Below are 27,812 nucleotides of genomic sequence, written 5' to 3'. Positions count from 1 at the left end.
TTACATTCACAATTTATTTTTATTTCTCCAAAAGTTGTTTGTGGGTTTGATTCACGTAGAAAAATCCCAAAGCCTTCCCGCCCTTCCAGAGCACTGTTTCCAGCTGGCTCCCCTCGGACACTGGTGTCCATTCCAGGGTGAGAGCTTCCTTTCAGGGAAGCCTGACCCAGAGCCAGGGCCCCACCACACCCAGGTCCTCAGAGCCCGCTGCTCCCCTGGGTGCTGCACAAGGAGGGTGGCGAGGCCCGAAGACTCAGATCCTGACCACCTGGGCAGCAATACATGGGCTCTGCCTCATCTCTCCGGCCACCAGCAGCCTCCTGAGGTACAGGCGGCCAAAGGTGCCGCCCACCTGCCCTTTGGTGAGGCGCCCGGGATTCACGCAGACGCAGCCGAGGATGTCCTGGGGAAGGAAGGGAGAAGACCGGCTTTAGAGGCCCTCAACTGGGGACTGATGTGGCAGAGTAGCCGGATGCTCAGACCCCAAAGAAGGTTTTGTAAAATGGAAACAGAGGCCATCACATGGTCACTCTGAACTGCTCCTGCGTCTCTGAGACTGAACAAAGGAGAGGTGCCCTGGAGGAAGACAGTCGGCGCTCATACTCGGAGACAAACCGATCCAGCTGTTTCTTGTTTTCTGGATGAGAAACAACTTGCCTCCCGAGGCTGGACCGGCTCTGGTCTGGAAAACGGGGACTGCCTGGGGGGTTCCCTGTGACACGGACTCAGCCCAGCAGGCAGGGCTCGCGGTACAGGGACCACAGTGGCTCCTGAGCTGCTTCCAAGTGTCCTCAGTGGATCCCGCGGGAAGTCACCAGAGCACCGAGGGGCAAGGCAGGGCCCGTGTGCCGCGCTCCAGGCCACCCTGACACGCCTGGTGGGAGCCACTGTGCCAGGCCTTCCCACTCACCGGTGGCTCCTGCTCCATTCCAGCTACACTTCACCCACGGATTTGTCATGTTGTCCCACCTTCTCCCCCAAAGCCACGAGGCCCAGGGCTAGGTCACAGAGGCCACCATGCCCTTCAGCAGACCTACAAAGGGTGAGTGCTGGGTGGCCCGGGAGGGAAAGGCAGAGACCAGCTCTGGAGGTCCAGGAAAGCCAGCACAGACCTACCTTCACGAAGTACCTCAGCTCCGAGGGGACTATGAGGACGTCTGGGGTGACCGGCAGCTGTGCGTAGGCATAGAAGTTCTCATAGTCGATGGCCATGTCCTCCTGGGGAGGGTACAGTGGGTAGTAGCTGCAGAGATGAGAGAGAGGGTCAGCAGCAGCGGGGACCAGGGACTCTGCCCCAGGCCTCTGCGCCGACTTCCGCGCACTTGTCTTCACCGACCGGCTCTTTCTTTTGTTTGGGGAGACAGAATGCAGGCTTTTGGTGACAGGGTGACGTCCCCTGGTAGTGAGTGGCCTGGTGGAGGCTCTGACAGTCAGAGCTGTCACTGCTCCATGACCCCAAAGTACTCTCTTTGCAGCCAGCTGGCGGCAGCGAGCACTCACCTCCTCTGGGTCAGGATGTGCTTGAGAATGCGGCTGAGTCGGTCTGAGGTTCCAGAGGAGCTGGGAACAAGCACAGAAGAGGAGCGACCCAGCTGAGTGGCCAAGATGCAGCAGCAGGACACCTCTGGGGAAGCCTAGCCCTGCCAGGAGCAGAGCACACTGTCCCCACAGGAGGGAGGCAGCACCAGGGGTGAGGGAGAGCAGGGACCCTGGTGATCAAGGCCAACACATGGCCTGGCCAAGAGGACCCAAGGTTTGCACCCCACTGGCAGCCACCAGGAGCACCCACCCACCTTCCCGAACCACCTCATTCCCCCGTCTCCTCCCTGTCGAGGAGGGTGGGAGAGCCAACCGCCAAACCAAAAGGTCAGACTTGGCTGCATCTACCCCTCACCCTGTTCCACCGGGAGAAGACCCTGGAGGGCAAACCCACGGCCCGCCCTCCACAAAGAGGACACCCTCGCCTGCCCAGGTCACAAGCCAGGAGGTGGAGGGAGGGAGGAGTGGGGAAGACCCAGCTAAATGCTGGAGTAGACGGGGCCCCCAGGACTCTCACAGGCTGTTTAGATGAGTGAGGGCAACAAATGTGTCCACTGCTCTCGGCTACAGGGACATGGCACATGGCCAAAGGGCTTGGCATGAAGTGCGGTCCTCAGGACACGCTGGTCAGGACTGCCCAGCACCGCACGGGTCGCCGGCTGCCACACTTGCCGGCCTGGAGTGTACCTCTTACCTGCTGATCTCCTCGGCCCCCATGTGGAACAGCAGATCCGTGGACGTCAGGCCAAAGATCACCCCGTTTACAGAGAGGCTGCAGGGCTCCGACACAAACTGCACTCGCTGAATCAGAAGGTGGGACACACACATGGCACAGGGCAGCAGGAAACACTTGCCCACGACGGAGACACTGGAGGGGACCCACCCACGTGCAGCAGACTCACAACCGTCTTTGCTTGTCACAGAATGTCTAAGAGCCAGGCTGCGTGGGGACCCCAAACAGGCTTCTCCTCCCCCAAGAGCTGCCCCTGTGCCTCGCTGTCATAGGGGGGGCTGGCACCTTTTTGTCCTCCCGAGACAGATCGGAGTAGCTAAAAGGCGGCTGTGGGTACACAGGCTCGTGGTGCACGTCTCTCAAGGACGGGACGAAGACCAGGTGGGAGCCGGAGCTGCTTTGTCAAAACACAAGAAAAGAGAGACAGTGAGAGCCGCTGGGTCCAGGCAGTGGGCCACATGGCCTAGGAGTGAGGGCTGGACACCGCAGACCCTCGGCAGGGTGGCCATGGAAGGCGCTCTGCCCCAGAGAGGCTGCCACCCTGGACACGCAAGGGAAGTGCCATTTGCCCTCATGTACACACATCCATTTTGACCAGCTTCTGTGGCCCAGGACACACCATCCCTTCCTCTGTGTGGCATCCCACTGGGGGGCAGAGGAAAACTATTATTTGGTAGAAAAAGGAAAAGAAATTGAGATCTAGAAAATCTAGACCAACGAGGATTTGGCCAAAGAATCCCGGGCTCAGAGCAGGCACTGGGCGTGTAGTTCAACCCCTGATCCCTGGACACACACAGCAGAGGCACTGAACTGTCCCCCAGACGCCTGGCCAGGTTCTGCCACAGAAGCTGGGGACTCCTGTCCAGGGAGAAATCAGGCACGCTGGGCAGATCGGAGGCTGCCTTAGTACTTTCAAGATCAAGCTGAAACCCCTCGAGTAGCCACAGGCTGGGCCCTGATAGGACAGTGAAGACGCGCAGGACACGTGCTGGCTTCTCTGTGCCAGCGCCCGGGTTTCAACCTCGGACCGACTGGCTCGCAGGAGTGGAAGACATACTTAACAGCAACAGCAGAAGCAGAGACGGCAGCAGATGTCTGCTCTAACAGAGGCAGAAGGAGAATCTCTAGGGCCACAACATGAGGGAAAGCTGCTAACTCTCTAGGCCAACTGTTTATTTTCCCCGGCTGCACAAAAGAGGAAAGGGGGAAAAGCCGTTTTCCTTGGCTCCTCAGCTTGGTTGGCAGAGGGGCCTTTTGTAAACCAAACAGGCGTAAAGCATTACTTTGGGGCATGTTTAAAACCTGCCAACAGCTCTTGCTTCCAGCTCCTTTTCTTGCTGACAATGCTATGGCCCTGCAGGCATAGGCACAGGGATTTTCAAGTGTGATCTCAGTGTTGACTGCTATCACCCTATCACTTGTCCATCATGCCTACTCCCAAGAGTGAACCCAGACTGCGTGCGGCAAAGGAAACCAGGATGTTGAGACCAAGGGCACTCTGCGTATTAATTACAATCCCTTTGGCACTGAAGCCTCATTATATTATTCAAGTCCCCCTCTGGTGCTGGAATCTGGCAAACAGGCCAGTGGGGAGGGGACTGGGGACATCTTGGCTCTAGGTTCCAAGGACTCATAATCTGTGATGCATGCAAAGAATGAGGCACAGCTGGCTGCTGTCAGAGGCTGGAGTTGCTGTCTCAGGGTCGAATTTGGAAGTGAGCTTGTTGAGGAGGAAACAGCTTCCTGGCTTTGGGGGAGGGATCAGGAAGAAAATTCCAACTGTCTCAGTATCACACAACCTCACACATCACATTGGGGGGGGGGGTCTCACAGCCGCTCCCTCACATGGACAGCACAGGAGCTGGTCCTTCCTTGCTGGCTCTGTCCTCTACTGACAAACGAGCGCAGTGCTTGGCATTCCTGACCTCTAGGAATAGAAAGAAGTCCTCGGCCAAGGACCACTTATATACTGTTTCTGGAAGGGTGGGGCAGCTCCCGCCCCGTGGCACACACTGGCTGCAGATGAAAGTGCCTGGTAGTGCTGGGTGCCCGCCTCAGGGTGACAATGCCTGGTCTGTTCCTTGTTTGTATCATTGCTGTCAATACCACATGGGGTGAGGAACCCAAATCAGAACCCAGCCTCAAACTGCAAGTACCAGCCACGCTGGGCCCTGCTGCAGCCCCTATGGATTCCCATGGCTGACAACAGGGACATGTGGCCCCGATCCTGCTGCTGCTTTTAATTTTTGGTGTGGGGGTTGGGGAGGGTGTCTCCTGAGCTCTAAGCATTCTCCAGATCTGATGAACCTGGCTGGCATCATGACAGATCTGAGGAAGTGGGAAGGCACTTGTGTCACTGTCACTGAGGGAGGGAGTGGGGAGGACTTTCAGATGACAGGCCCAGCCTGTCTTCTGGCTCCGGGGTGAATTACTGGGGTGCTCACTCTCAGGTCTGCTGCCCCCTGCACTGGCCCACACTGCCGGTAGGAGAAGGAAGTGTTATGACTAATCACTTTGGGGATCTGTTTTCATGCCCAAAGGTGGAAGATTATGCACCTTGTTTTGAAAACCACCTTTGTTACAGGCTTGTTTTTAAAAGCTCAGCACAGCAATATTTGTTTTTATGAGCTCAGCTACGGGCAGGCAGATCCCACGAGAAGCTCTGTTACTACACCAACTTCTTCAGCCCCTGGCACCTGGGAAAAGGGACAGGACTGGAGAATCAGCTTCCCGCATCACGTCCTGCTTCTAGCATTAGACTCTTCCTGGGACCGACTCTCCTTTCAAATTAGAAACGCACAGCTCTTCCATCACTGCTGTGACTTCTGCAGTCCCTTAAGATCCCCATCCTCGGCAGGTCCCACTGAACACGGGAAGCACCAACTCAGGGAAGGAACTGGCTCACCCCAAAATGGTCGCCCAAGGAGAAGCCTAGGCCTCATGGGCTCTGCTGCCAGTCATAAGGACCTCTCAAAGCCATCCCAGAACATCCCCATGGACACCAGGGTGCATACAGAATGAGAAATAGAAAGAGAGGAGAAAGAGCAAGGGAAGAGCGAGGGCTGGTGCAGCTTTTCCTTTCAAGTTGGTTTATCTCAGCGCTTCACAAAGCCACCGCATCACTTGGCGCCTGTACACTTGAAGTTCAAGGGTTCTATCTGATCTCATAGTTCAAAAGGATGGGAACTAACATTAAGGTTTAAATAGTTCCGGTTTCTTAGTGGGAAGCCCTAGAAGAGGAAGCTTTGGGTTCTGTCCAGCATCTGGAGTGCTGACCTTCTCGTCCCTTCGATGATGGTTCGCAGACACTGCCTAAAGACATCTTCAAATGGGCTTGTCAGCAGACAGTTCTGCAAGGGAAAGGATGGGGATTTAGAGGTGGTCTCTGGTGTCATTCACTTGTCATACTTGCTAGGTGACCCTTGAGTGATGGCTGTCGGGCTTGGAGCTGAAGGATGAAAAGGACGCGCTCTCTGTCCACCGGGAGCTGGATACAGGTGGGTGGGGAGTACGTGAGGAAGAATCAATCTGCTGAACGTAGGCTGAGAGAGACTAGCAGGAAGAGGAGGGCTTTGAAATCTTGTCAATGGAAGGTGAAGTAGCCTGAGTCAAGGGCAGGAGGCCCTGGCCTTGGCCACAAGGATGTCCTAGGAAGGGCCATTTGTGTTTTATGGATCTAAGGATAGCCAGATGGTCACCAGCTCAGGGCAGTGGCCGTGTCAGATATGGTCAGAGCACAGCTCCCACCTCAGGGGTGCCTGCACTTCAGCCGCTGCTCTTGTGCCTTAGCACCAAGTGCCACAAAGAAACCAGTGCACTTCACCCCCCACCCCGCCAGTTTCCAGATGGCCTTATATCCTAGTGAAATGAGTACCTCAAATTCAAGATATTTATTAATGCCTGGCTACAATATTTTTTGATTAGCCACAGGTTTAATTTAGGTTTGTTATAGATGTGGAAAGTGGAAATAAAAGCAAGGCCTGGACCGAAGGGAAGTGCCCGGTCCCCCTCCTCACCATCCCGAGGCACTTACCTCCACCTGTTCGTGCTTAGCATCCAGGAAAGGACCAAACTGCCCCGAAAGGGAGAAACAAAGACACCAAAAGAACAAGTCAGGACCGTACAAGTCTGCAAACACCTACAGGTGACTTCTTGCCATTCTCTGCCCAGGGTCCCCTGTCCTGCCAAGGCTGCCTGGAGAACTTGGGGACATTCGGCAGGGGGCGCCCTGCCAACTCCACAGGCAGAGACACCTGAGGCCTGTGGAGAGGGCTCCCAGGGCCCACAACCTGTACTGCTGCCCCTCCCCAGGGCACTGGGCTATTTTCTTTCTATATCTAGCAAGGACAACTGACCACCATGCTAACAGCAGGACTTTAGACACAAAAAGATTTGGTTCAAAGGCTGGAAAAAGGAAACAGAGGCAAGAATATTGTAAAATCAATGGAGAGAGGAAAAAAAAAGCTGGGCATTTAGATTTAGCGAAGGCCTCTAGATCACATTCACCTCTCTAGAGATGCAGACGGAGAACTAAAAAGGGTTTAAAAACAACAAGAACTGACATGTTTCTGAAAGACTTGGAACAGCAGCAAGACCCCTTTCTGAGACTGACTCTGCTGTTCTTCCCCAGCCGCCTCCCTGCACAGAGCCATCCCGGGGGCTCCTACCAGGATGCAGACATCCGGCCGGTCGCGGTTGATGACAGTGATCAGGTCCAGCAGGGGCTCGTAGGTGATGCTGTCAGACGTGGTGTAGGGCCCACAGGCAACCATGACCATGGTCTGCTCAAAATCTAAGACAGAAAGGACTGTCAGGTCTTGAGTAGAGGACGGGCACTGGGGTGGTGGGAGCAGGAAGGGCCTCTGGAGGAAAATGCCCTGGGAGTCCCCACACTGCGTTTCCATATGTGTGTGGCCTGGGGACCCAAGAGGAGGAAGACCTCGTCCTTCCTCCAAGGGCACCCCACCAGGTGGAGGACACAGGCAGGTCTGCAAACAACCACAGCCACAGCAGTGCTTCCCAGCAGTGTACCTGAGGGACATGAAGACACGGCCATCAGGAAAGCCCTCACCCTCACTGAGACTCAATCGTGCTCAGCATTGGGACCATGCGGGTTCAGAGGGGCTGGAGAGTCCAGAGGCAGGTAGGCTGAAGGCCTGGAAGGGGAGCTGCAGGTGCTGTTTCCTGTCAGACTTTCTAACAGCAGATGCTTTGCTTTTGGAGAGTTGGCCCTCTCCCCACAGGGCAGGCAAGTGGGACTGGAAGTCAGGTGCTCTGTCCTCGGCAAGCCCAGGGCCAGGCACATGACCCAGCTCAGGCCATTCACACCTTCCTGCTGGGGTCTGGAATCTGGAGAGGGCCTGTCCCAGGACAGGAGGAAGGCTGGAGCCCTACTCCAGTCATGTGTTTGGGTGACAGAGCCGGGGGGGTTCCTGTTACCTGGACACAAGAGCTGCTGGGCCTGTGTCCTGGTCCCAAGCCTGGGTCTCCAGCCCCTGTCCAGTCTGTAAGCTGCCTGGATTTCCCTGAACAAATTCTGATATTGATCTGGGTCAGTTTTTGTAGCTTACAATGACAACAAAATCCTAAGAACTTTGACTTTTTAAAAAAAATTTTGGCAGTCCTAGGGATTGAACCCGGGACCTAGCGCAGTCTAGGCAAGTGCTCCACCACTGACCACCCAGAGCCCAGAACTCTGGCTTCCTAACATGCAGTTGTATAGCTTCCGAGCATTGCTGCAACAATTTACCTCAAACTTAGTGGCTTAAAACAAATCTTTCATCTTACATTTCTGGAGATTTAAAAGTTCTAAAATCAAGGTACTGGCAGGGCAGGTGGGCTAGGGGAGAACCCATTTTCCTTGTCTTTTCTAGCTTTCAGAGGCCACCTGGGTTCCCTGGTGAATGGCTCTGCCTTCCATCTTGGAAGCCGGCAGCTTCACATTTCTGACTCTGATCATCCTGCCATCCTCTTTCATAAGGACCAATGTGATGACAGGCAGCCCCCTGGGTAATCCAGTACAATCTCCCCATCTCAGGGTCTTTAACTTAATAACACAGTTCCTTTTGCCATAAAAGGCAACATCTTCACAGGTTCCAGGGACAGGAAGGGCATCACTCAGTCCACCACCGCCACAGCGGCCCCACAAACAAAGACAAAGCATTCCGTTCAATGGGAAAGCAGTTTGTGTGGTGGTGGGCAGGGGACAAAGTCGGGTTGGTTCTGTGTGCCTACCAGAGACGTAAAGGTACCAGAGGACATAGTGAGTGCTGAGAGGGCGAGGTCCACGTCTCATTCGTATCTCTACAACCGTCTGTTTAATTCCTCATCCAAAAGCTCCTGGCCCATGGCTCGGGCTCCTGGTACCTAAGCCATGTTGATTCATCCCTTGAAGTTGATCTGATACCACCATGCCACCCTTTACACACATATTTTCCTCACAAACACATATTTTCTGATAAACCGTGCAATGTCATAAATTACTAAATTTTGTTCCTGATTCTAGGTCATCTCCAAGAATGACCTCACACGCTGCTGACTGGCACAGGGTAGTGACAATACGCTAGTCTGCCATCCACTACTCATCTTTTTTGGGGGGTGGGTGTGTACTGGGGACTGAATCCAGGAGTGCTCTACCACTGAGCTCACATTCCCAGTTTTTAAATTTTTAAAAATCTGAGTCAGGGTCTTGCTGAGTTGTCCAGGCTGGCCTTGAACTTGTATTCCTCCTGAATAGCTGGGCCTGAGTCTACTCCTTTTTTTTTTTTTTAATCTAGTGGAATATTTTGTATTATTTTCATACTAAGTTGTTTTTTTAGTTCATCTCAATTCTGATACTACACATTTATTGGAAATACCTGACAGTTATTTAGATTTTATGAGATTTACAGTTGAAAAAAAGAAATTGAGCTGGGCATGGTGGCGCACGCCTGTAATTCCAGCAGCTGGGGAGGCTGAGACAGGAGGATCATGAGTTAAAAGTCAGCCTCAGCAACAGTGAGTGCTAAGCAACTGAGGGAGACCCTATCTCTAATAAAAATACAAAATTGGGCTGGGAATGTGGCTCAGTGTTTGAGTGCCCCCTGAGTTCAATAAACAAACAAACAAATAAATAAATTCACGTGTCCAAGTTATCTCCAAGCTAATTACACATTTTTCAATATCTGAACTGAGTATCTTTTAAAATTAAGAATCCAGTTCCTTAGTAGTAGCTTTAGCTATATCTCAGGTGCTCAGCTGACACCTGTGGACAGCACAGGGCCAACACATCTTGGCTCCCACCGTCACAAGAATAACTTCTTATTCCAGCTCCTGGTGGGGCATAAGTCAGGCAGTAAGATGAAGTCATCCCACGGGAGAGCCTGGCGCTGCTTTTCATCTCTAATGGTGTTCCACTTTGCTTAGAAAAATGCCTAGATGTTTTGTCTATTTTTTACTGGTAAATTATATTTGTGTGCAATGGTAGGATTTGTTGGTATCTATTTGTACATGCACACAATATAAGTATAATCTGGTCAATATCACTCCCCCAGTTCCCCTTTCCGTCCCCTCCTCCCTCCCCGTTCCCTTTCCTCTACTCCACTGATCTCTCTCTGATTTTCATGAGATCCTCCCTTTCTCTTCCTCTTTCCTCTTAGTTTCCACATGAGCAACACATAACCCTTGACTTCCTGGATTTGGCTTATTTTGCTTAATATAATGTTCTCAAGTTTGCCTACAAATATTTTGAGGCAAAGTTTGCCTAAGTTTCTTTTTGCATTTCCTTATCTAGATTAGTTCCAAATCAACAACAGGCTTTCTTAGATTTTTTTAAAAAATATTTATTTTTTAGTTTTCGGCGGACACAACATCTTTGTTGGTATGTGGTGCTGAGGATCGAACCCAGGCCGCACACATGCCAGGCGAGCGCGGTACCTCTTAAGCCACATCCCCAGCCCCTAGATTTTTTTTTTTTTAACATAATCTTTTAATTTTGGAATACCTTTAGAAGATAGAGATGGCGCAGGACTCCTGCCTGCCTCTCACCCAGCGCACCCTAACATTTCTGCCTTAGGTAACTATGGCATAAGGAACCTTGGTATGTTAATTACAGTTAACTCTTGGCTTTATCCTGAGCTCCCTAGTTTTCTCACCAGTGCTCTTTTCTCTTCTAGGATCCGATCCAGGATGCCAATAAGTTATTTTTAAAAAATGCACATCTTTTTCCTTTTCAAAGTAACTTCCAAATGCCTGTCAGTGTGGTCTTTAAAGGATGTGCTTCCTGTAGTCAGAAGTGATAACACTACCAGGTCATGAGGCTTGGACCTGGGGCTCTTGGACAAAGGGCCGGGCGTCCACAGATGGGCTATGTCCTCACTGCGCAGCTACATCACCCCTAGAAGCCCTCGGAGCTTCCTGGGCCTGTGCAACGCCCTCCCAAAGCCTGTCTGCCACCCTCACTGTTGGAAAACTGGCTTTTGAACCCAAACTTACCTCCGTCCTCTTCAGTGGGCTGATAAAACGGAAGCGGCACACCCTTAAAACAGGAGAAAAGCTCAGCTGAGGTCTCGCTCCACCCTCACTTTGGTAAGGAAGGTGAGTGGGCTGTCTGTGGGTGTGTCGTGGGAGAACAGAGGGCTGTGGGTGTGTCGTGGGAGAACAGGGGGCGGTGTGAGGGGAGGGCCCACCTCTCTCTGTTGCTCCTTGGAGCTAACAGCCCAGGGGCAAGAGGACCTGTCATTTTTCTAAATGGCTCTGAGTGCAAAGCAGCCCAGGCAATGGGAGGTCACTGATAAAACTCTCACAAAATGCCTGGCAGCCAGTGGCAGCAAAGCAGGTGCCTGGAACATCAGTCTACTTCCAGGCAAGGATGGGAGAGAGGGGTCCTGTGCTTTCCCTGGCATCCTATGAGAGTCTCTGGAGGGCTGTCACCTGGAGCAGTGACAGGTGAACTGTAGCCTGGAGCCAAATCTGGGGGCTTCCCATTTTTATAAATAAAGTTTTATTAGAACTCAGCCACATTCATTGGTGGGTTGTCTGGGGTTGTTTCTGTCCTTAATGGCAGAGCTGAGTGACTGACAGGAGCCTATGGCCCGCCCAGCCTGAAATATTTGCTATCTGGTCCTTTACAGAATGGCTTGCTGACCTGTGGCCTAGAGGTGGGTCCACTCTATAGAAAGAACTGACTGTTAAGCAGGTTGTTAAGAAGGACCCTTTCCTAGGACCCAGGACTGCATGTCCTGTGCCTGGAGCCGACAGAGAGGGAGGAGGGGCGCTACCCTGTACCTCGTAGAGTTTGGTGGCAATAAGTTTTCTGCCAGTGGTGTTAATTCCTTCCATAATCACAACCTGAAAGAGAAACAACACAGGACTGCTAAACAGGTAGACAAATAGGAGGTTTGAATAGATTACTTTAAAAAGTATTTTGCAACTGTAAACTTAGCAGATTCTTTTTCTTTTTGTGGTATTGAGGATTGAACCAAGGAGTGCTCTACATTGAGCCACAACTCTGGCCCTTTTAATTTTTATTTTGAGGCAGGGTCTTGCTGAGTTGCTAAGGCTAGTCTTGAACTGTAATCCTCCGGTCCCAGCCTCCCAAATTGTTGGGATTACAGGGGTGCACCACCATGCCTGGCTCTTGAAAACAAATCAAGGGGGCTTTAGAGTAATAATAATTATGCTCCACATAAATGACCTAATTCTCACAACCATCCCATGGGTAAGAATTATCATTACCACTTTTCAGATGAAGACACTGTGGGCTCAGAAAGGTAAGTGCCCTACCCACAGTCACACACCTTGGGTTCTCCCATCAGGGAGAACCGAATCCTTACAATGGTGCCTCAGGCCCAGCAGCCACATCTCACAGCATCGGAGACAGAAATCCAGAAGCAGCTGCCCAAGATGCAGCACTCATATGTGCAAGTGGCCTCTTGCACCCCAGGCAGGCCCTCCTATCTCACCTGTCCAGGAAACAGAGAGTACTCTTTGAGCTCAGTCAAGTCCACTGGAATCTGAGCACCTGAGGAGTGCTCCCGGTCTCCCTCCAGAATCACTGACTTGCTGTTCAGTTTCCCGTTGCTGTCACAGCCTATCTGGCCCAGCAGGGTGACAGGCTCCTAGGGAAAAAATGGAATAATGTAAGTATGACAGTCTTTGGGACAGCAGCGCCACATCCAAAGGCAACAGGGCAAAGGCAAAACAAACCCCACACAACACTCGCTTTTCTGGCTGAGTATCCCCTTGACTCTGAATTGACCACATCACCACCAGAGGTGGGGCACCGAGTCCACCCACCATGTGAGCCCCTCCAAGAGGCTGCCTGAATCTCCAGTGAAGGGGCGCTTGTCCACACCCATCATAACCTTGGCATCCACGAGTAGTGGGCTTCGTAATAGCTCCCACCTATGGAGCCTGGTTCCCAGGCTCTGTTCTCAGGGCTGACGTGTATTAACTCATTTAATTCTCACAACATGTCCATTTTAAGACGAGGAAAACAAGAGCAGAGAGTTAGATAACTCGGTCAAGGTCAAACCCAGGTGAAGCCTAGGTTTCAAGTGCAGGACTCTGGCTCCAGAGCCACATCCCTAGTCACACACCATGCTGCTTCTGAACAGGAAGTTCTTCGTTAGATTGAACAAAATCTTTCCCCCAATGGCTTCCTCTGTCATGTTCCCACTCTTAAGAACAAACAGAGGAAGTCTAATCTTTCCTCCATGATTGTGCATCCCTGCCCCTACCCATACTTCCTCCTGATTCCTCCAAAACTCCTGAGTAGGGCAGTTTTGCATATCTTTTTCCTAACGGATCATTCTTCCCTGGATGCAAACACATGACAAAGACACTGTAGACTCTTGCATGCTAGGTATGGTGGCACAGGTACTTCTTGGGAGACTGAGGCAGGAGGATTACAAGTTTGAGGCCAGCCTTACTTAGCAACTTAGTGAGATCATACCTTAAAAAAGGGTTGTGGGGGCTGAGGGTGTGGCTCAGCGATAGAGCGCTCGCCTAGCACGTGCAAGGTGCAGGGTTCGATCCTCAGCACCACATAAAAATAAAAATAAAGGTATTGTGTCCAGCTACAACTAAAACAGTTTTTTTTTTTTTTTTTTAAAAGGGCTGTGAGTGCCAGGCATGTGGGTGTGGTGGTACACGCCTGAAATCCCAGCAGCATGGGGGGATGAGGAAGGAGGATCATGAGTTCAAAGCCGGCTTTAGCAAAGGTGAGGCACTAAGTAACTCGGTGAGACCCTGTCTCTAAATAAAATACAAAATAGGCCTGAGGATGGGGCTCAGTGGTTGAGTGCCCCTGAGTTCAATCCCCGGTACCCAAAATTAAAAAAAAAATGGGCTGGGGGTGTAGCTCAGTTGTACAATGCCCGAATGAAATCCCCAGCATCGCACTCACACAAAGAGAATCTTGCAGGAGGTCTCTCCTTAGATGAAGAGAGAAAGCACCAGCACATATGCCAGATTTTAACCCTGATGCAAAGATACTACCGGCTGTCACTGGACCAAAACAGGGGAGTCACTGCAAATACAGAGGCGGAACCAGGGGAGTCACAGTATTGAGGTAATGAGACTCTGGAAATCCCATTCTCGCTGCCACCTTATCCCGGACTCCTGAATGCTTCTACCTGTGGAACTCTCCTGGGCTTTCTGCCTCACCTCCAAGGGGAACAAAGCCTTCAGCCTTGGCTTAGGGCAAGACCCCGATCCAAGCGGGAACACTCATAAGGCTTCTTCGGAAGGACCCATTCTGCCCAACTTAACCAAGACAGAAGTCTCTCTGCCACCGTGAGACTAATTCGCGAGAACTCTCAGAACAACTTACTTGGGCTGGGACCAGAAGAGGAGTAAAGGCCTCGATCCTGTAGTGTTCCTTGAGTTCACTGCCAAGTTCTTCTATCTTACAGGTCAGAACTGTAACCCCAGAGGTCAAAACGCGTTATGCTTAAGACATTTCACTTGCCAAGAAAAGAAAACACGGCACATTGTGAAATATTTGTCAGTCATTTTACAGAGGCAGGGAGGTGCCTGGACATCCAAAGCCCCAGCCCATTGGTTGCTGAATATAGGGGTCACATGGCCCAGTCCCAGGGAGTTAGTGTGAATCGCCACCCTTCCTCAGGTTCTACTGAAGTTTTGGGCAAGTCGAGGCAACCTGGAGAGGGCTCCCAAGGAAGAAGCCATAAACGTCCTTAACTTTAAACGGAATTTCTTTCGTAGCTCCTGTTTTCAATATTGGATGTGGGTATGTTTCTTCCTTGGCAAAGTGATGGACTTGGGAGAGTTACTGACAGTACCGCCAGCGCCCCTCCTCTAACAGGCACCCGAGGACTCTACCAGCTTGGGTATTCAAAGGCTGCCTTGGAGCTTATTCTGCAGCCCAGCCCAGCCCAGCCTTTGTTACTTCTCTAAACCCCTCCTGGGGGTTTTACACCCACCAGAATTTCAAAGGGAAACACCGATCACCTTCTCGAATGTCTGGGAGCTTCTGGAACATGGATTTGTAGCTCCCAGTCAGTGGCTCTGGATACCCCAGGACCTTCAGGCTGATGCTTCCAGCTCCTCCTCTCCCAGACCACGACACGCCCTGTGCAGAGCCAAAGGTGGTGACCACTTCTCCTCGGTTATTTCTTGAGTTGTATTTCTGGGAGGGAGTAGCACTAAGGGGAACAAAACAGACAGTGTTCACAGCTAACAGGAGGGAGGAATAAACAGGGTTACATTTGGGAAATGGGCACTAGAGAAAAACCAAGATGGTCTTTAATCAGCGTAATGGGATTGGACATACTGGGACCTTTCAGGAATCTCAGGAATGAGAGGCTGAGGAATACCAGATCGAGGAGGAATACCAAACGTGTTTAGAGAAGTTTAAAGACAGAAACATCATTTTAAAAGGTTCTCATCCTGGTATTAACTAAACAAAGACACAACTCAAACTCTGAATCGAATGAAAAGCAAGTTTCAGGTATCATTTTTCTTTCTTCTTATGAATTGTCAGGATTTATCAGGACATTCTGAGCCTGGAACTGTGCATAAGCCAAAAGTTCTCGAGAATATATAAAAATTCACAATACAGTCCAAGGTAGGGGGAAAAAAAAAACAATAAAATGATGTTAGCAACATTACCAATTTCCCTGGTGTCTAAGGAGGTGCAGAGGTCATGAATTAACAGTCACTGGTGAGCAAACATTCCCATGCTCCAAGGCCAACTGCTAAGCTCTCATATTTCTACTCCCTGGCTGGAGAATCACACCAGAACACACAGACACTGCTGATCTGCTCTAATCCTTCAGTTGTGAACATCACGTACCTCCAGACAGGTCTACTTAAAACAGACTTCATTTACTGCACCAAAACTCTTCAGGAACTAATCTTACATGGGGCACTACTGCCTCTGGGGCCACCGTTCCTTCTCTCCAGATGGACGCTATAGAAAATGAGCTCAATTAATTATCTCCATCTCCAATGCTGCCTCTACCTGAATAATTTACAAGTTACTTTCATAAATTACAAAGCCAGCTTCTGATGTCAGCTTTATTAGCGTGTATTAAAAACTGACGAGGCAGGGGCTGGGGATGTGGCTCAAGCGGTAGCGCGCTCGCCTGGCGTGCGTGCGGCCCGGGTTCGAGCCTCAGCACCACATACAAACAAAGATGTTGTGCCCGCCGATAACTAAAAAATAAATATTAAAAAAAATTAAAAAAAACAAACAAACAAAAAAAACTGACGAGGCAGCACATCCCTGACTTCTCTGAGTTCCTCCCTATGAGACTCCACGGCCCTTTCATACAACCAGGTGCGCGGGTTTCAAAGGACTGCAGCTTGGAGAACTAAGCTCCCGTAAGGGGCTGGGGCATCCACAAGAACCATTGCCACACACTGGGTTTCAAAGATGTTCTTAGTTAAGCTTGTTTCCAAAAGCAGTCTGAGGCAGGCATGGTAGTGTATGCCTGTAATCCCAGCAGCTTGGGAGTTCAAAGCCAGCCTCAGCAATTTAGAAAGGCACTTAGCAAATCAGTGAGAGCTTGTCTCTAAATAAAATATAAAAAAAGGCCAAGGATGTGGCTCACTGGTTAAGCACCCGTAGGTTCAATCCTCAGTAAAAAGAATAAAAAATAAAAAGCAGTCTAAGATCTCTCCCAAGCTCTACTGGACCACGGTGAAATCAAATTGTCCTTCAAAGTTCGTGACCATTAATCCTGAAAGCCTGCAGAGCTTCTGTCTCTGCCTTTCCAAGGTATTCTGGATGGTCTAAAAGTATGCATCTGGGGTGGTGACTCTTGGTGGTTGGGATTTCCCTAAATGGTTAACGTCATGGTTCCCAAGCGTCCTCTAAAGTACCTGTAAACACTTCTACTCAGCAAAGCACGTACCTATAGGATTCCCTAACATAAGACATATCATTTACGGATTTCAAAAAGTCACATATGATCTCTGTGGATTTAGGTGCAGTGGTGGCAGCAGGGAAAAAATATCAATTAAGTCCGTGTAGAGTCTTGGTGACAAGGAAACTCTCAGAAACTAGTTGTAACCTGAGTGAGGAACAACAAACAGGTTATGCAACATTATGAACAAAGATGTATGTTATGCTTTTTAGAAAATAAACACTTTAGATTACAAAAAGAAGAAACAAACTGACAAAAGCAGGCAAAAATGTTTGTTTCTACTGGCAAGACTCTGGGCTTCTGAGCAGATGGGCTGCCTCCAATCAGGCCTCAGTTCCTGACCTAGGAAACCAGCCCTGGAGAAGTGGGCGGAAAGTGGGTCTCCTCGGCTACTATAAGACACGGGAATTTTCCACCAGGGAAGAGAGAGCCGGGCGGCCGAGCCAGAGCTGCACACCCACCCACGGCGAATAAGCTACTCCGCAGTCAGCCTTTGCCAGGCAGCCAGAGAAAGGGGAGGAGGGCTTCCTTCCGGGCACCTGAATTAGTAGGATCCATACCTTGGAGAGAAACTCGATGGAGAGAGGAGCTGATGTGGGCTACGAGTAGACACGCTCCTTTTTGTTAGGGGGGTTTCTGGCATGGTGATAGCTCGCTTCTGAGGACCCTGGAAACAAACAAGATCCTAGTCACCCTGGACCCAAGTTGCTGATTATGTGTAGAGCTCCTGAGGAAGAAAAGGGCCACCAGTGCCCTAATGAAGGGCACAGGATAGGACACAAACGGTTGGTCCCTCAAGGTCCCATCTTCCAAGTATAATTCCAGAAAGAAATCTTCAACAACATTGGCCCCATTTTGAAGGAAATTACAGAAAACACAAGCAATATTTTCTTTTTAAATAACTAAAAAAAAAAAAAAAAACCCAATAAAACAAAAAAACCTTTTTTTTTTGGTACTGGCAATCTAATCCAAAGGTGCTCTACCACTGAGTTATATCCCCAACCCCTTTCAAAATTTTATTGAGACACGGGTCTAATTTGCCCAGTCTGGCCTCTAAGTAGTGATTCTCCTGCCTCAGCCTCCTGAGTTGCTGGGATTCCAGGCATGCACCATCCCACCCACCATAAAAAGGATCACCAGGAGGGCAATCTGTCCTGTCAAATCTTTGGTGTGTTCGCTTTCTGTCCCTGTCTCTTTGCTTTAGAACAGATCTGAGTTTGGCAATGCAATTTTCTTTAAAATTGAGATTAATTTTATTTCATTTGTAGATGGACACAATACCTTTATTTTATTTATTTATTTTTATGTGGTGCTGAGGATTGAACCCAGTGCCTCACATGTGCCAGGCTAACACTCTACCACCGAGCCACAACCCCAGTCTGGCAATGCAGTTTTGATGTGCCTGCACACATTTTCCTGAGAAGGGGTGGAACCGTGTTACACTCACTCTGGCCAAATCTACCACACATTTTCCAAATTAAAGATGGGACTGACTCCAGCAGATAACGTGGCTGAGCTCATACTTGGAGAATAGTTAACAAACACCTCATCCATGGTCACTTCTGGGTTTGGTGCTTTTTTTTTTTTTTTCTTTTTCTTTTGGCTCATCAACAAGAATCCAAAGATAAGCTCAGAATGAAGGATAAAATCCAGCCAGAGACCCAGAGCTCCTAGAATAACTAGAATAATTTGAGTTCAACAGGAAAGACAAATCTTTGCCCAGCCCACAACCAGGAGGCTGCCTCATCTGCAGCTTTTCCTGCCCAAGAGCTCCTCCTGCTGGTGTATTTAAGTCATGCCACCCAGCTGTGGTTCCATGGTGGCTGCAAGAGATAGAAGCCAAGAACAGATTCAAAATCATTAAGTAGCTGCATGGTAACCAGATCAACAAACCCTCCACGCTGCTTTCCTCATACAAGAACAATGTCTGAATATGCCTTGATACTTAATACTTTTCCAGTTTTAGATATATGAAAATTAGGACTGGAGATGTAGCTCAGAGGTAGAGTAGTTGCCTAGAATGTGCAAGGCCCTGGATTCACTCCCCAGTACTGGGGGGAATATAAACACACATACACACACACACACAGAGTTATAATCTTAGTCTAAATGTAAACTTTAGGTACCTACACTGATTTTTTAAAAACAATTTATTTGTTTATTTTTGGTGGTGCTGGGGAATTGAACCCAGGGCCTCGTGCATGCAAGGCAAGCACTCCTCCAACAGAGCTATGNCTACTTCCCCTAAAGATTCTTCTACAATTCAACAACCATCATGGGCCAGGCATTAGGGAAAAGCAGATGAACCAGTGTCATCCTCAGAACCTTCCACTCTGACGGAGGCACTCACTTTGGGGGTACCAAGCCCCGTGGAGATACACAAAGCAAGAAAATAAGCCATGGCAGGGATGAGGTGGGGTCTGCCATTTGAGGCAGGTTTGAGCTGGACACGTTTTTTATTCTTGTCATGTCTGAAGACCAGAAAGGAGAGCGGTGTGGAGGACCCGAGGAGAGGGCAGGGCAGGGCAGGGTGGGGCCAGCTCGTCACTGGGTCACAGCCTGGGTCAGGCTGTAAATGTCAGCAGGGAGGACAGGAAGCACGGGGAGTGGTGAGCATGAGAATCCTGGCCAGGCTTTCTTCTGAAAGGAACACTGGCTGCTGCAGGGAGAATCGGTTAGAGGAGGCCAAGGAAGAAAGAGCCAGGGGACTGGAGAGGAGGCTGTCCAGTTGCTCAGGGGACAGAGAGGCTGTGGGCCCTTTGTCTCCTGACAGAGGTGGTGGGAGGTGGCCAGATCCTGGAAGGAAGGCAGATGGGATTGGAAGCTAGTTGGATGGGGTGTGAGAAAAAGAGGATTCGAGGTCTGCAGGGTTCTTGGCCTGAGCAAAGTAAGAATGGAGGTGTCCTTCACTGGGATATGGACTCTGAAAATCATCTCTGGGCGAGTTGGGAGTTGAGTTATACACAGTCTCTCAATCTTAACAAACTCGAAGGGAAATATTTCCTGTAGGTTGGGGAGTGGGCTTGGGACTCAATCAAACCCATAGCCTTGTACATGCTAGGCAAGCACTCTACCACCGAGCCACACCCAGCCCCAGTTTCCCATAATATTTTATGCATCTGGTTTGTGTACGAAAATTTACAGGGCATGTTTTTGGTTTCTCTGTTCTTCAATCAGGTTACCAAAACAACTTAGCTTCTTAGGACGTGATTTGCTTTGAAAAATTTAGGCTTACTCCATGTTCATGGATTCCCACAAATTCAATTAATATAAAGGGTGTGGTGGTGCACACCTGTAATCCCAGTGGTCCCTAGATTGAGGTGGCAGGATCCTAAGTACAAAGCCAGCCTTGGCAACTTAGCAAGACCCTGTCTCAAAATAAAAACTAAATAAAGGGCTGGGGATGTAGCTCAGTGGTAGAGTGTACTGGGTTCAATCCCTGGTAATGGCTATTGCTGAATACACTGCCAAGGGGGGCCTTGTTCTTTATTTATTCATTTTATCTTCAAGCCATCCAAGGTGGGGGCTGCTTCTCAAGGGCAGCACCCATCAGTGCCTTTTTCTTTTTTGAAACAGGGTCTTTCTATGTTGTCCAGGCTGGTCTGAACTCCTGAGCTCAAGTGATCCTCCCGCCTCAGCCTCCCAAGGGCTGAGACAACAGGCACACTCCACTGCGCCTGCCTCAAGCCAGTTTCATTGATTGCCCATTCCTAGTGTCTAGGACAATGCTTGGCATACAGTAGCTGCTCAATACCTGAACAAGTAAATCCTGATTTTATAGGTAAGGAAACTGTAGCTCAGTGACAAAACAACACACTAAGTTGTTCACTAACTGACTCAGACTCTGAAGGCAATACTTTATCATTACTCTACTGAGCCTCTCACACTGGGGTCCAACACCACAGAATGGATTATTCAATTACAGTATCTCCACTTGGTATAAAATTCTGCAACCATTAAAAAAGGGGCAATTGGGGCTGGGATTGTGGCTCAGCAGTAGAGTGCTTGTCTAGCACGTGCGAGGCCCTGGGCTTGATCCTCAACACCACATAAAAATAAAATAAAGATATTGTGCCCAACTACAACTAAAAAATAAATATTAAAAAATGGGGGCAATTAGGGAGAAATTGTATTTACAGAAATACTTATAATATGCTTGCTGAAAAAAGCTGGATAACTGTATGTTCACAATTATTATTATTATTTTTTTAATTTCCAACTCTGAATTATTTATTTATTTTTTTTTAAATTTTTTTTTAATTGTTCACAATTATTATTACGTAAAATATTTATGTATCTAGTTGGAAGGAAGATGCAAAGTAGAAATATGGTAGGAACTATAGGGGAGTGATTGCTTTTCCCCCTCAGATCTATATAGGTTGTGATAATATTAAGAACTGCTACTTATAGAATGCAATTTGTACACAACATATATTCACCTTAGAGGGTGTGGTGTAAGAATTCAAAAGGGTCTCCTCTTCTTCTTCCACTTCAATTCTAAAAACATTGGTTAAGGAAAACAATAATGAACTTCCACTTAAGGCAAGGGCTGATTAAATAGAAATCTAAATATTAGGTAACTTTTATTATTTGTTTCTAAGTTCCACCTACTACCACAGGCAAATTGTAAAGTACAATATGTGACTTGATGGAAAACTTTTGGCAGGAAAGGATACAGCTCTTGTATAGAAATGATGTCTCTAGTGCCCGCATGCCCACTGTCCTTGGAGCTACTGTGCCAGGTCTTAGATAATCTTTTGCTCAGAATCTGAGGAAGAAAGACAGTTCACTATTAACCTGTAGTCTCACAATGGGGGAAGCATTTCCCACAGCCTTGAGATAATAATAGGCATTCAAATATAATCAAAGATAACAATTCTAATAACACCATCTTCTGAGTAATTTTAGGGGTTCTACATCCATTCTCATTTAATTCTGACAGTAACCACAAAAATATAGATTATTAGAATCCTTGATGGAAGAGAAATCTAAGGCTCGGAGATACTAAGTAGCCTGCCCAAGCTCACAGTAGGCCTGGAATCCAGGCCTGATTCCAAAGCCCTCACTCTCCTGCCTACACTGCACACACCCCTACGGAGCAGGGGCAGGAGGACATCGTCAGTTTGCCCACATTTTGTTCTTACCTCATGTTCAAAAGTGCTCAGGACCTCAGGGGTGAGGTGAGCTTTCTTGGTGCTGGTGCAGAAGGCTATGAGCTCGCCCACCATCCCCTCCTCGTTCTGTCCGTACAGAACACACAGCTCTGCCACTATGGGGGGAAAAGGGGACAGGTAAGAATTTGGTTCATTCTTCATTTTCATTTTGCAAAGTGAAAATAATCCTCTATTTATTTGGTTGATATTTATTCAGCATCTACTAGTGTAGCCCAGCAGCAAACAGGACAGAGAAGAACCTTGTTCTCATAAAGTTTATCAAACAAATAAATAAAATAGGCCATATGTTAGAAGGTTAAATGTGTTATGTAGAAAAATAAAGCTGGGAAGGGATCAGGAAGCTGGGGAAGGGGTTGGCAAATTCAAATACAGTGATTAGGGAAGGTCTCTGTGAGAAGGTGACATTTGAGTAAAGACTTGGAGGAAGTGAAAGAGCATGTCAGGCAGTGTTTAGGGGAAGAGATTTCAGTAGAGGAAGCCACAAGTGCAAAGATCCTGAGGTAGAAGCAGGATCAGTAAAGTCACATGGCTAGGGAGCAAGGAGAGGGAAGAGGAGTTGAAAGGGCACAGGGATCCAAATTGCTTGTCCTGTAATTACCCTGTAATCAGAGTGCTCTGAGCAAGTAGGAAATCACTGGAATGTTTTGAACAGAACAGTGACATGATCTGACTTCCATTTAACAGGATCTCTGGATGCTGTGTTAAGCATTGACTGAAGGGAAAAAGGACAGGAGCTGGGGGGACAATTAAAAAATCCTGGAGGCTGGGGTTATGGCTCAGTGGTAGAGCGCTTGCTTAGCATGTGTGAGGCACTGGGTTTAATCCCCGGCACCACATAAAAATAAACAAATAAAAGAAAAGTATTGTGTCCATCTACAACTAAAAATATGTATATTAAAAAAAAAAATCCTGGGGGGCTGGGGATGTGGCTCAAGCGGTAGCGTGCTCGCCTGGCATGCGTGCGGCCTGGGTTCGATCCTCAGCACCACATAGTTTCCGCTGAAAACTAAAAAATAAATAAATATTAAAAAAAACACACACTCTCTCTCTCTCTCTCTTTAAAAAAAAAAAGAAAAAAGAAATCCTGGGGGCTGGGGATGCAGCTCAGTAGAACACTTGCCTAGCATGAGCTGGGTTTGACCTCCAGATCTTAAAAAAAAAANAACTTTTTTTTTTTTAAAGAGAGAGAGAGAGAGAGAATTTTAATATTTATGTTTTTAGTTTTTCAGTGGACACAACATCTTTGTTTATATGTGGTGCTGAGGATCGAACCTGGGCCACACGCATGCCAGGCGAGCGCGCTACCACTTGAGCCACATCCTCAGCCCTGACCTCCAGATCTTAAAAAAAAAAGGGGTTAGGGGGCGAGAAAGAAAGAGAATCATGGCAAAATCCAAGTGAGAGGAAAGAGATGATGGTGGCTTGGATCAAAGTGGAGGCAGTGGAGGTGGTGACAAGTGGTGACTCTTGGTAAAGTACAGCCTGAAAAAACAGGAGAATAAGTCAGGCATCACCCTCCTGTGTTCATATGTATACCCGACCGGTGAAACTCCACATCACACACAACACAAGAATGGGATCCTAACTGGAATGTTATACTCCATGTACATACAAGTCAAAATGCACTCTACTGTCTAAGAAGGATAAAAGAAAAAAGCTGAGGAAAAAGTACACCCTGAAGATAAAGCCAGTGGGATCTGCTGACCAGATGTGAGGTGTAAGAAACAAAGAAGCCAAGGAGGACGTTCATTTTTTAGCCTGGGCAAGTAGAAAAAGGGAGTGATTATGACCTGCGATGGGGGAAAGAGTAGGAGAACTGCTCCTGGGAGAGGGAGGAGGTACCAGGAGCTTAGTTTTAGACTTGGAGTTGGAGATGCCAATTAGACATCCAACAGGACACATCAAGTAGGCAGGACAGACCACCTGCAGTCAGGTGAGAGGTGCAGCTGAGACATGAATTTGAGAACAGCAGCAATTAAATAAGATATAAATCCATGGGACCAGGTGAGACCACGACAGTTAACACATCTAGAAAGCAGCGGTCCCAGATAGGAGCCCTGGATGCTCCAACGCTAAAATGAGGATGAATCTGCAAAGCCTGTAAGAGGTGACGAGCAAGGCTAAAGAAAAACCAGGAGCAAGGACAGAGAAGCTGAGAGAAAAATGCATACTAAGGAAGAGAAATGAGCCAGGCGCCACGGGGCACACCTGTAATCCCAGGTATCTAGGAGGCTGAGGCAGGAGGGGATCTAGAGTTTGAGGCCAGCCTGGGCAACATGGTGTGACTCCACTGCTAAATAAATAAATTATTAAATAGGAGATGATGAACAGTGTCAAATCTGCTGGTAATTTAGATGAGAACTGAGAATTCATCCCTGGCTTTGGTAGGCTGAAGGTCAATAGGAACTTTGGTAACAGCAGTTTCAGTGAAATGGTGAGACGAGGGAGCGCTTACTGACAGGAAGAGAAATGTGAAGAGCAAGTACACACAGCCCTTTTGAGGTTTGCTGTAGAAGAAAACTCCAGCTGAAAGAGGAGTCAACAGGATACTTTACAGACAGAGGTAAGAACAACATTTCTATGCTATTTAGGAAAAAAAAATCTTGGAGAGAGAAAAACAGAAATATGTGCCGGGCACAGCAGTACACACCTGTAATCTCAGTGACTTGAGAGGCTTACGCAGGAGGCTAGCCTCAGCAACTTAGCAAGAACCTGTCTCAAATTAAAAAACAAAACAAAAGAAAAAGAAAAAGGACTGGGATGTAGCTCAGTGGTAAAGCATCCTGGGTTCAATCCACAGTACTCTCCCCCAATAAATCCCCCCCAAATATGTAAGAGTGGAGAATTACTGGAGTGATGTCCTTAAGGAAATAAGAAGAAATGGAATTTAGGACTCAAGTGGGTAGTTTGGCTTTTGCAAGGAACATGTTTAATCACTGTAACAGAAGTCTAGGTATACGCCGCACACACAGGTAGGGGAAAAGTAATGGTAGCAGCTGATGGAAGTTTTCTAATGCATCTATTTTCTCAGCAACACAGGAAGCAAGTTCATCAGTTGTGAGTAAGGATGGGACAGAAGACATTAAAGGAGAAGGGTAAAAAATTAGTCATTAGTAGACTTGGAATAGACCAGGGAAATACGGTATGACTCTCAAGCAATTATGGTCTTGTTGAGGCTAACCATTATGAATGCAAAGTCTAGAATTCCAGCACCTGTGCCCAGATGGGCCTATGTGAGTTGCAGCAGCAGGTATTTTGGTCTGCTGGTACAAATTTGGTTCCCTATTGTTTTGATTTCATGTTTGCCAAACAAGTTTCTGACTAGTTTCCTTTTCAAGTCTCCTTTTAAGAAAAGAGAGTCTCCTTTTTAAAATATATATATATTTTTAGATGTTGATGGACCTTTATTTTATTCATTTATTTATATGTAGTGCTGAGGATTGAACCCAGTGCCTCACACGTGCTAGGCAAGTGCTCTACCACTGAGCCATAACCCCAGCCTGAGAGTCTCCTTTTAATTCTCCTTAGGGACTTGAAATATTCTGATGTCTATGAAAGGAATTTCTCGTCAGAAAATAATATGCTTGCATTCTGGTTTTATCTCTAAAATAAGTTTAAAGTGTGGATGAAGGGCTGGGGGTGTAGCTCAGGAGCACAACACCTGCCTAGCACCCACCGGATGCTGGGGATCCCATCCCCAGGACTGCAAAACAGCAACAAGCAAGTTGATGAGTGATAGGGCAGGTGCACATCCCTCCCAGTTTTAAAACAGAACTTCACATCTCTTGAGATTTTACTTCAAATAATTCCTTACCATCGGTCCACCTGCTGGAGCCCTGGACTGGGGTTCACACATAACTTTAGCAATAAACTCTCCTTTTCTGTGTTCCTCCATCTAGACACAGAGGGAGCTGACAGGCTCCCCGAAGTTCCTTCCAAAGCTAAAATTCAAATGTAGGAACCCACCACAAGGGGTTCATATTTGTCCAGACCACCAATAGGTTGACAAGAGAAGGGCTGGGTCAGTATTAGAGTTTCCGTGGACTGGACAGGGAGGAGCCAAGAACAGAAAGCTACAGTCTAAAACCTCTCTTCCTTCAGCAACCTCTAGCCTCGGGGATGCCCTCGGGTCCAGTCTGAACTTGGCTTGTCCCAATTCCACCTTCCGACACTCCGTGTAGATTTAAAATCGTGCTCTCTGTTCTTTTTTTTTTTTTTTTCCGGACCCCAGGGGTATCCCGGGCACATTCCGAAGCCCCCACATCCCAATCTCAAAATTTTCTCCCCTAATTCCTCCCGCCGCGCGGCCGACTCCGCAGGACTCACATTTCTCAATCTGGGCGTCCTCGCAGTCCAGGCCGAAGATCTGCAGCTCCTCCGCCAGCTGCTGGGTGGACACGGGCATGGCGACTCAGCAGGGGCCGGGGGCCCGGCCAGCCCAGCTCCGACCTGAGCCCTAGAAGCCCGCGGGCGAGCGGGGCGACGAGCAGGGCAAGGTTCTCTAATCCTTTCAGTCCCTGGGCCCGAGACCGGACGTCACCAAGCGACCTACGACCTCGCGCCCAGGCGTCAATCACACCGAAATACTTTTTATTTTTACTGTGGGGGTAGCCCCCCAGAGCTCCGAAGGGAAGGCGCGGAAACCTCGAGACGGAGGAGGTCCTGCTCGGGGAAAAGGTACCTCCGAGCTACTCAGCTGGGGAAGCAGAACCCAGCAGCCGGGAAAACCCGCCAAATGGTTTGCGCTGCGCGCGCATGCGCGGAGCCCGGGCCCGCCCCACTGCGGCTGCGCAGTTTTCTCCCGCCGCGCGTCTGACGTCCAGCAACCGAGCTCCTCGCGCACCTGTTTTCCCAGCGTCGCCGGTTCTGCGAGCCTTCGCGATGCTGTTTGTCCCCTTTTTGTCCTGTACCTGGGCTCACAGGCGTGAGGTGTACACGTCCCCGAATATCCGGAACTTGCTGTGCCCGCGACGGGGAGGAAGGTCGCGTGGACCCTGCAGAACCCCTTGCTGCCCTCCCATCCCGCCCTGATGTGCCCCTGGTCATCCTAAACGGCGGCATCCGTAGCGAATCTGGCCATCGTGGCTGTTGTCGTGCTTGTCACCCAGCCGCGGGGATGGGTCTCCCTTCTGAACCTGAGACACTTTGGTGGATACGGGGCGGAAAATGACTCGTGATGTAGTCGGGGGCTTTTAGATTTCCAGGCAGAGGTTCCCAGTGCGGGGTTGGGCGGTTGCGAGGGAGGGTGGTCACCCAGAGAGAAGAGTTCAGGGGTAAGGTGGTAAGACGGTTCTGGAATATTTCCGAACTGTTTGAGCCAGAGTTTTCATTGACTCAGTCCGGATCAGGTGACCTTAAGACATCATACTCTGGATAGAATGGAAGACTGATAGGGCCTTTCAAGACAGCAGTTTGGCTCTATAAAGAGCCTTTTAAAAGGTGTCCCTCCCTTTGTCTTTGTGGTACCAATTATTGGAATCCAGGGACACTCTAACGCTGAGCTACATACCCAGCCCCATACTGGGGTCCCCCACCCCTGTCTTTTTTTTTTTTTTTCTTTTTCCTCTCCTCTCTGAAACAGTGTTGGGCTGAATTGCTGAAGCTGGACTCCAACTTGCCATTCTCCTGCCTCATCCTTCCAAGTGCCTGAGATTACAGGCGTGAGCCCCTGGACCTGGCTAAAAAATGTCCCTCCCTCCTGACAGCAGATCCTACCTTAGGAAACAACCCCAAATACAGGCTAAGTTCTTTATACTTAGCATGTTCTCTGCAGCCTCATTTACCATATTAAAAGCTGGAAGATGTGTGAGCATCTAGTTAGGGGGTTGCTGATTAAGGGATGGCTGGGGTTTTACCAGAGCAGGGATTCTTAAATCTATGCATCAAAGTGACCAATGACCTCTACTAAGTCCTAGGAATGAGATGAGGGAAGGGGCCAATTCCCTGGCCCACTGGAGCACATTTTGTCCTCAATCAGGATGGAGCAGGATGTGG

At 48.8% G+C, this 27,812-nt stretch overlaps 1 protein-coding gene and 1 long non-coding RNA gene across 3 annotated transcripts; one reads left to right on the top strand and one right to left on the bottom strand.

Moving 5' to 3' along the window:
* On the bottom strand, positions 1-26,570 carry Pola2 (DNA polymerase alpha 2, accessory subunit). 2 transcript variants are annotated; one of them, XM_015478252.2, is made up of 18 exons: positions 26,145-26,570; positions 21,789-21,913; positions 21,321-21,412; positions 21,084-21,141; positions 17,205-17,311; positions 14,726-14,919; positions 14,085-14,173; positions 12,214-12,369; positions 11,537-11,599; positions 10,745-10,787; positions 6,940-7,064; positions 6,306-6,344; positions 5,549-5,622; positions 2,558-2,666; positions 2,234-2,340; positions 1,501-1,560; positions 1,117-1,243; positions 1-403 (listed from the first exon to the last, which is right to left on the bottom strand). In XM_015478252.2, the coding sequence occupies exons 1-18, from the start codon at positions 26,221-26,223 to the stop codon at positions 254-256; spliced, it is 1,797 nt and encodes a 598-aa protein (XP_015333738.1). In that variant the 5' UTR covers positions 26,224-26,570; the 3' UTR covers positions 1-253. The 2 variants fall into 2 exon arrangements, with proteins under 2 accessions (XP_015333738.1, XP_048645086.1); XM_048789129.1 differs by lacking the exons at positions 21,321-21,412; positions 26,145-26,570.
* On the top strand, positions 401-7,875 carry LOC125612153. The gene is made up of 2 exons (XR_007342494.1): positions 401-1,042; positions 1,476-7,875. It is a non-coding gene; the product is annotated as an uncharacterized LOC125612153 (long non-coding RNA).
* Positions 26,571-27,812: the final 1,242 nt, after the last annotated feature.

Source organism: Marmota marmota, unplaced genomic scaffold, assembly GCF_001458135.2.
Source record: "Marmota marmota marmota unplaced genomic scaffold, marMar, whole genome shotgun sequence".
Lineage (NCBI taxonomy): Eukaryota > Metazoa > Chordata > Mammalia > Rodentia > Sciuridae > Marmota > Marmota marmota.
Note: the sequence above shows the minus strand (reverse complement) of the source record. Positions and strands in the feature narration are given on the sequence as shown.

Excerpts from the sequence above, each read along its gene's own strand:
- Pola2 (XM_015478252.2), bottom strand. The coding sequence starts at position 26,223 with ATGCCCGTGTCCACCCAGCAGCTGGCGGAGGAGCTGCAGATCTTCGGC. Across the intron at positions 2,667-5,548 it reads ATCATCGAAGGGACGAGAAG|CTCCGGCTCCCACCTGGTCT; the intron begins GTCAGCACTCCA and ends TTGACAAAGCAG. Across the intron at positions 2,341-2,557 it reads TGTCTCGGGAGGACAAAAAG|CGAGTGCAGTTTGTGTCGGA; the intron begins GTGCCAGCCCCC and ends CTTCTGATTCAG.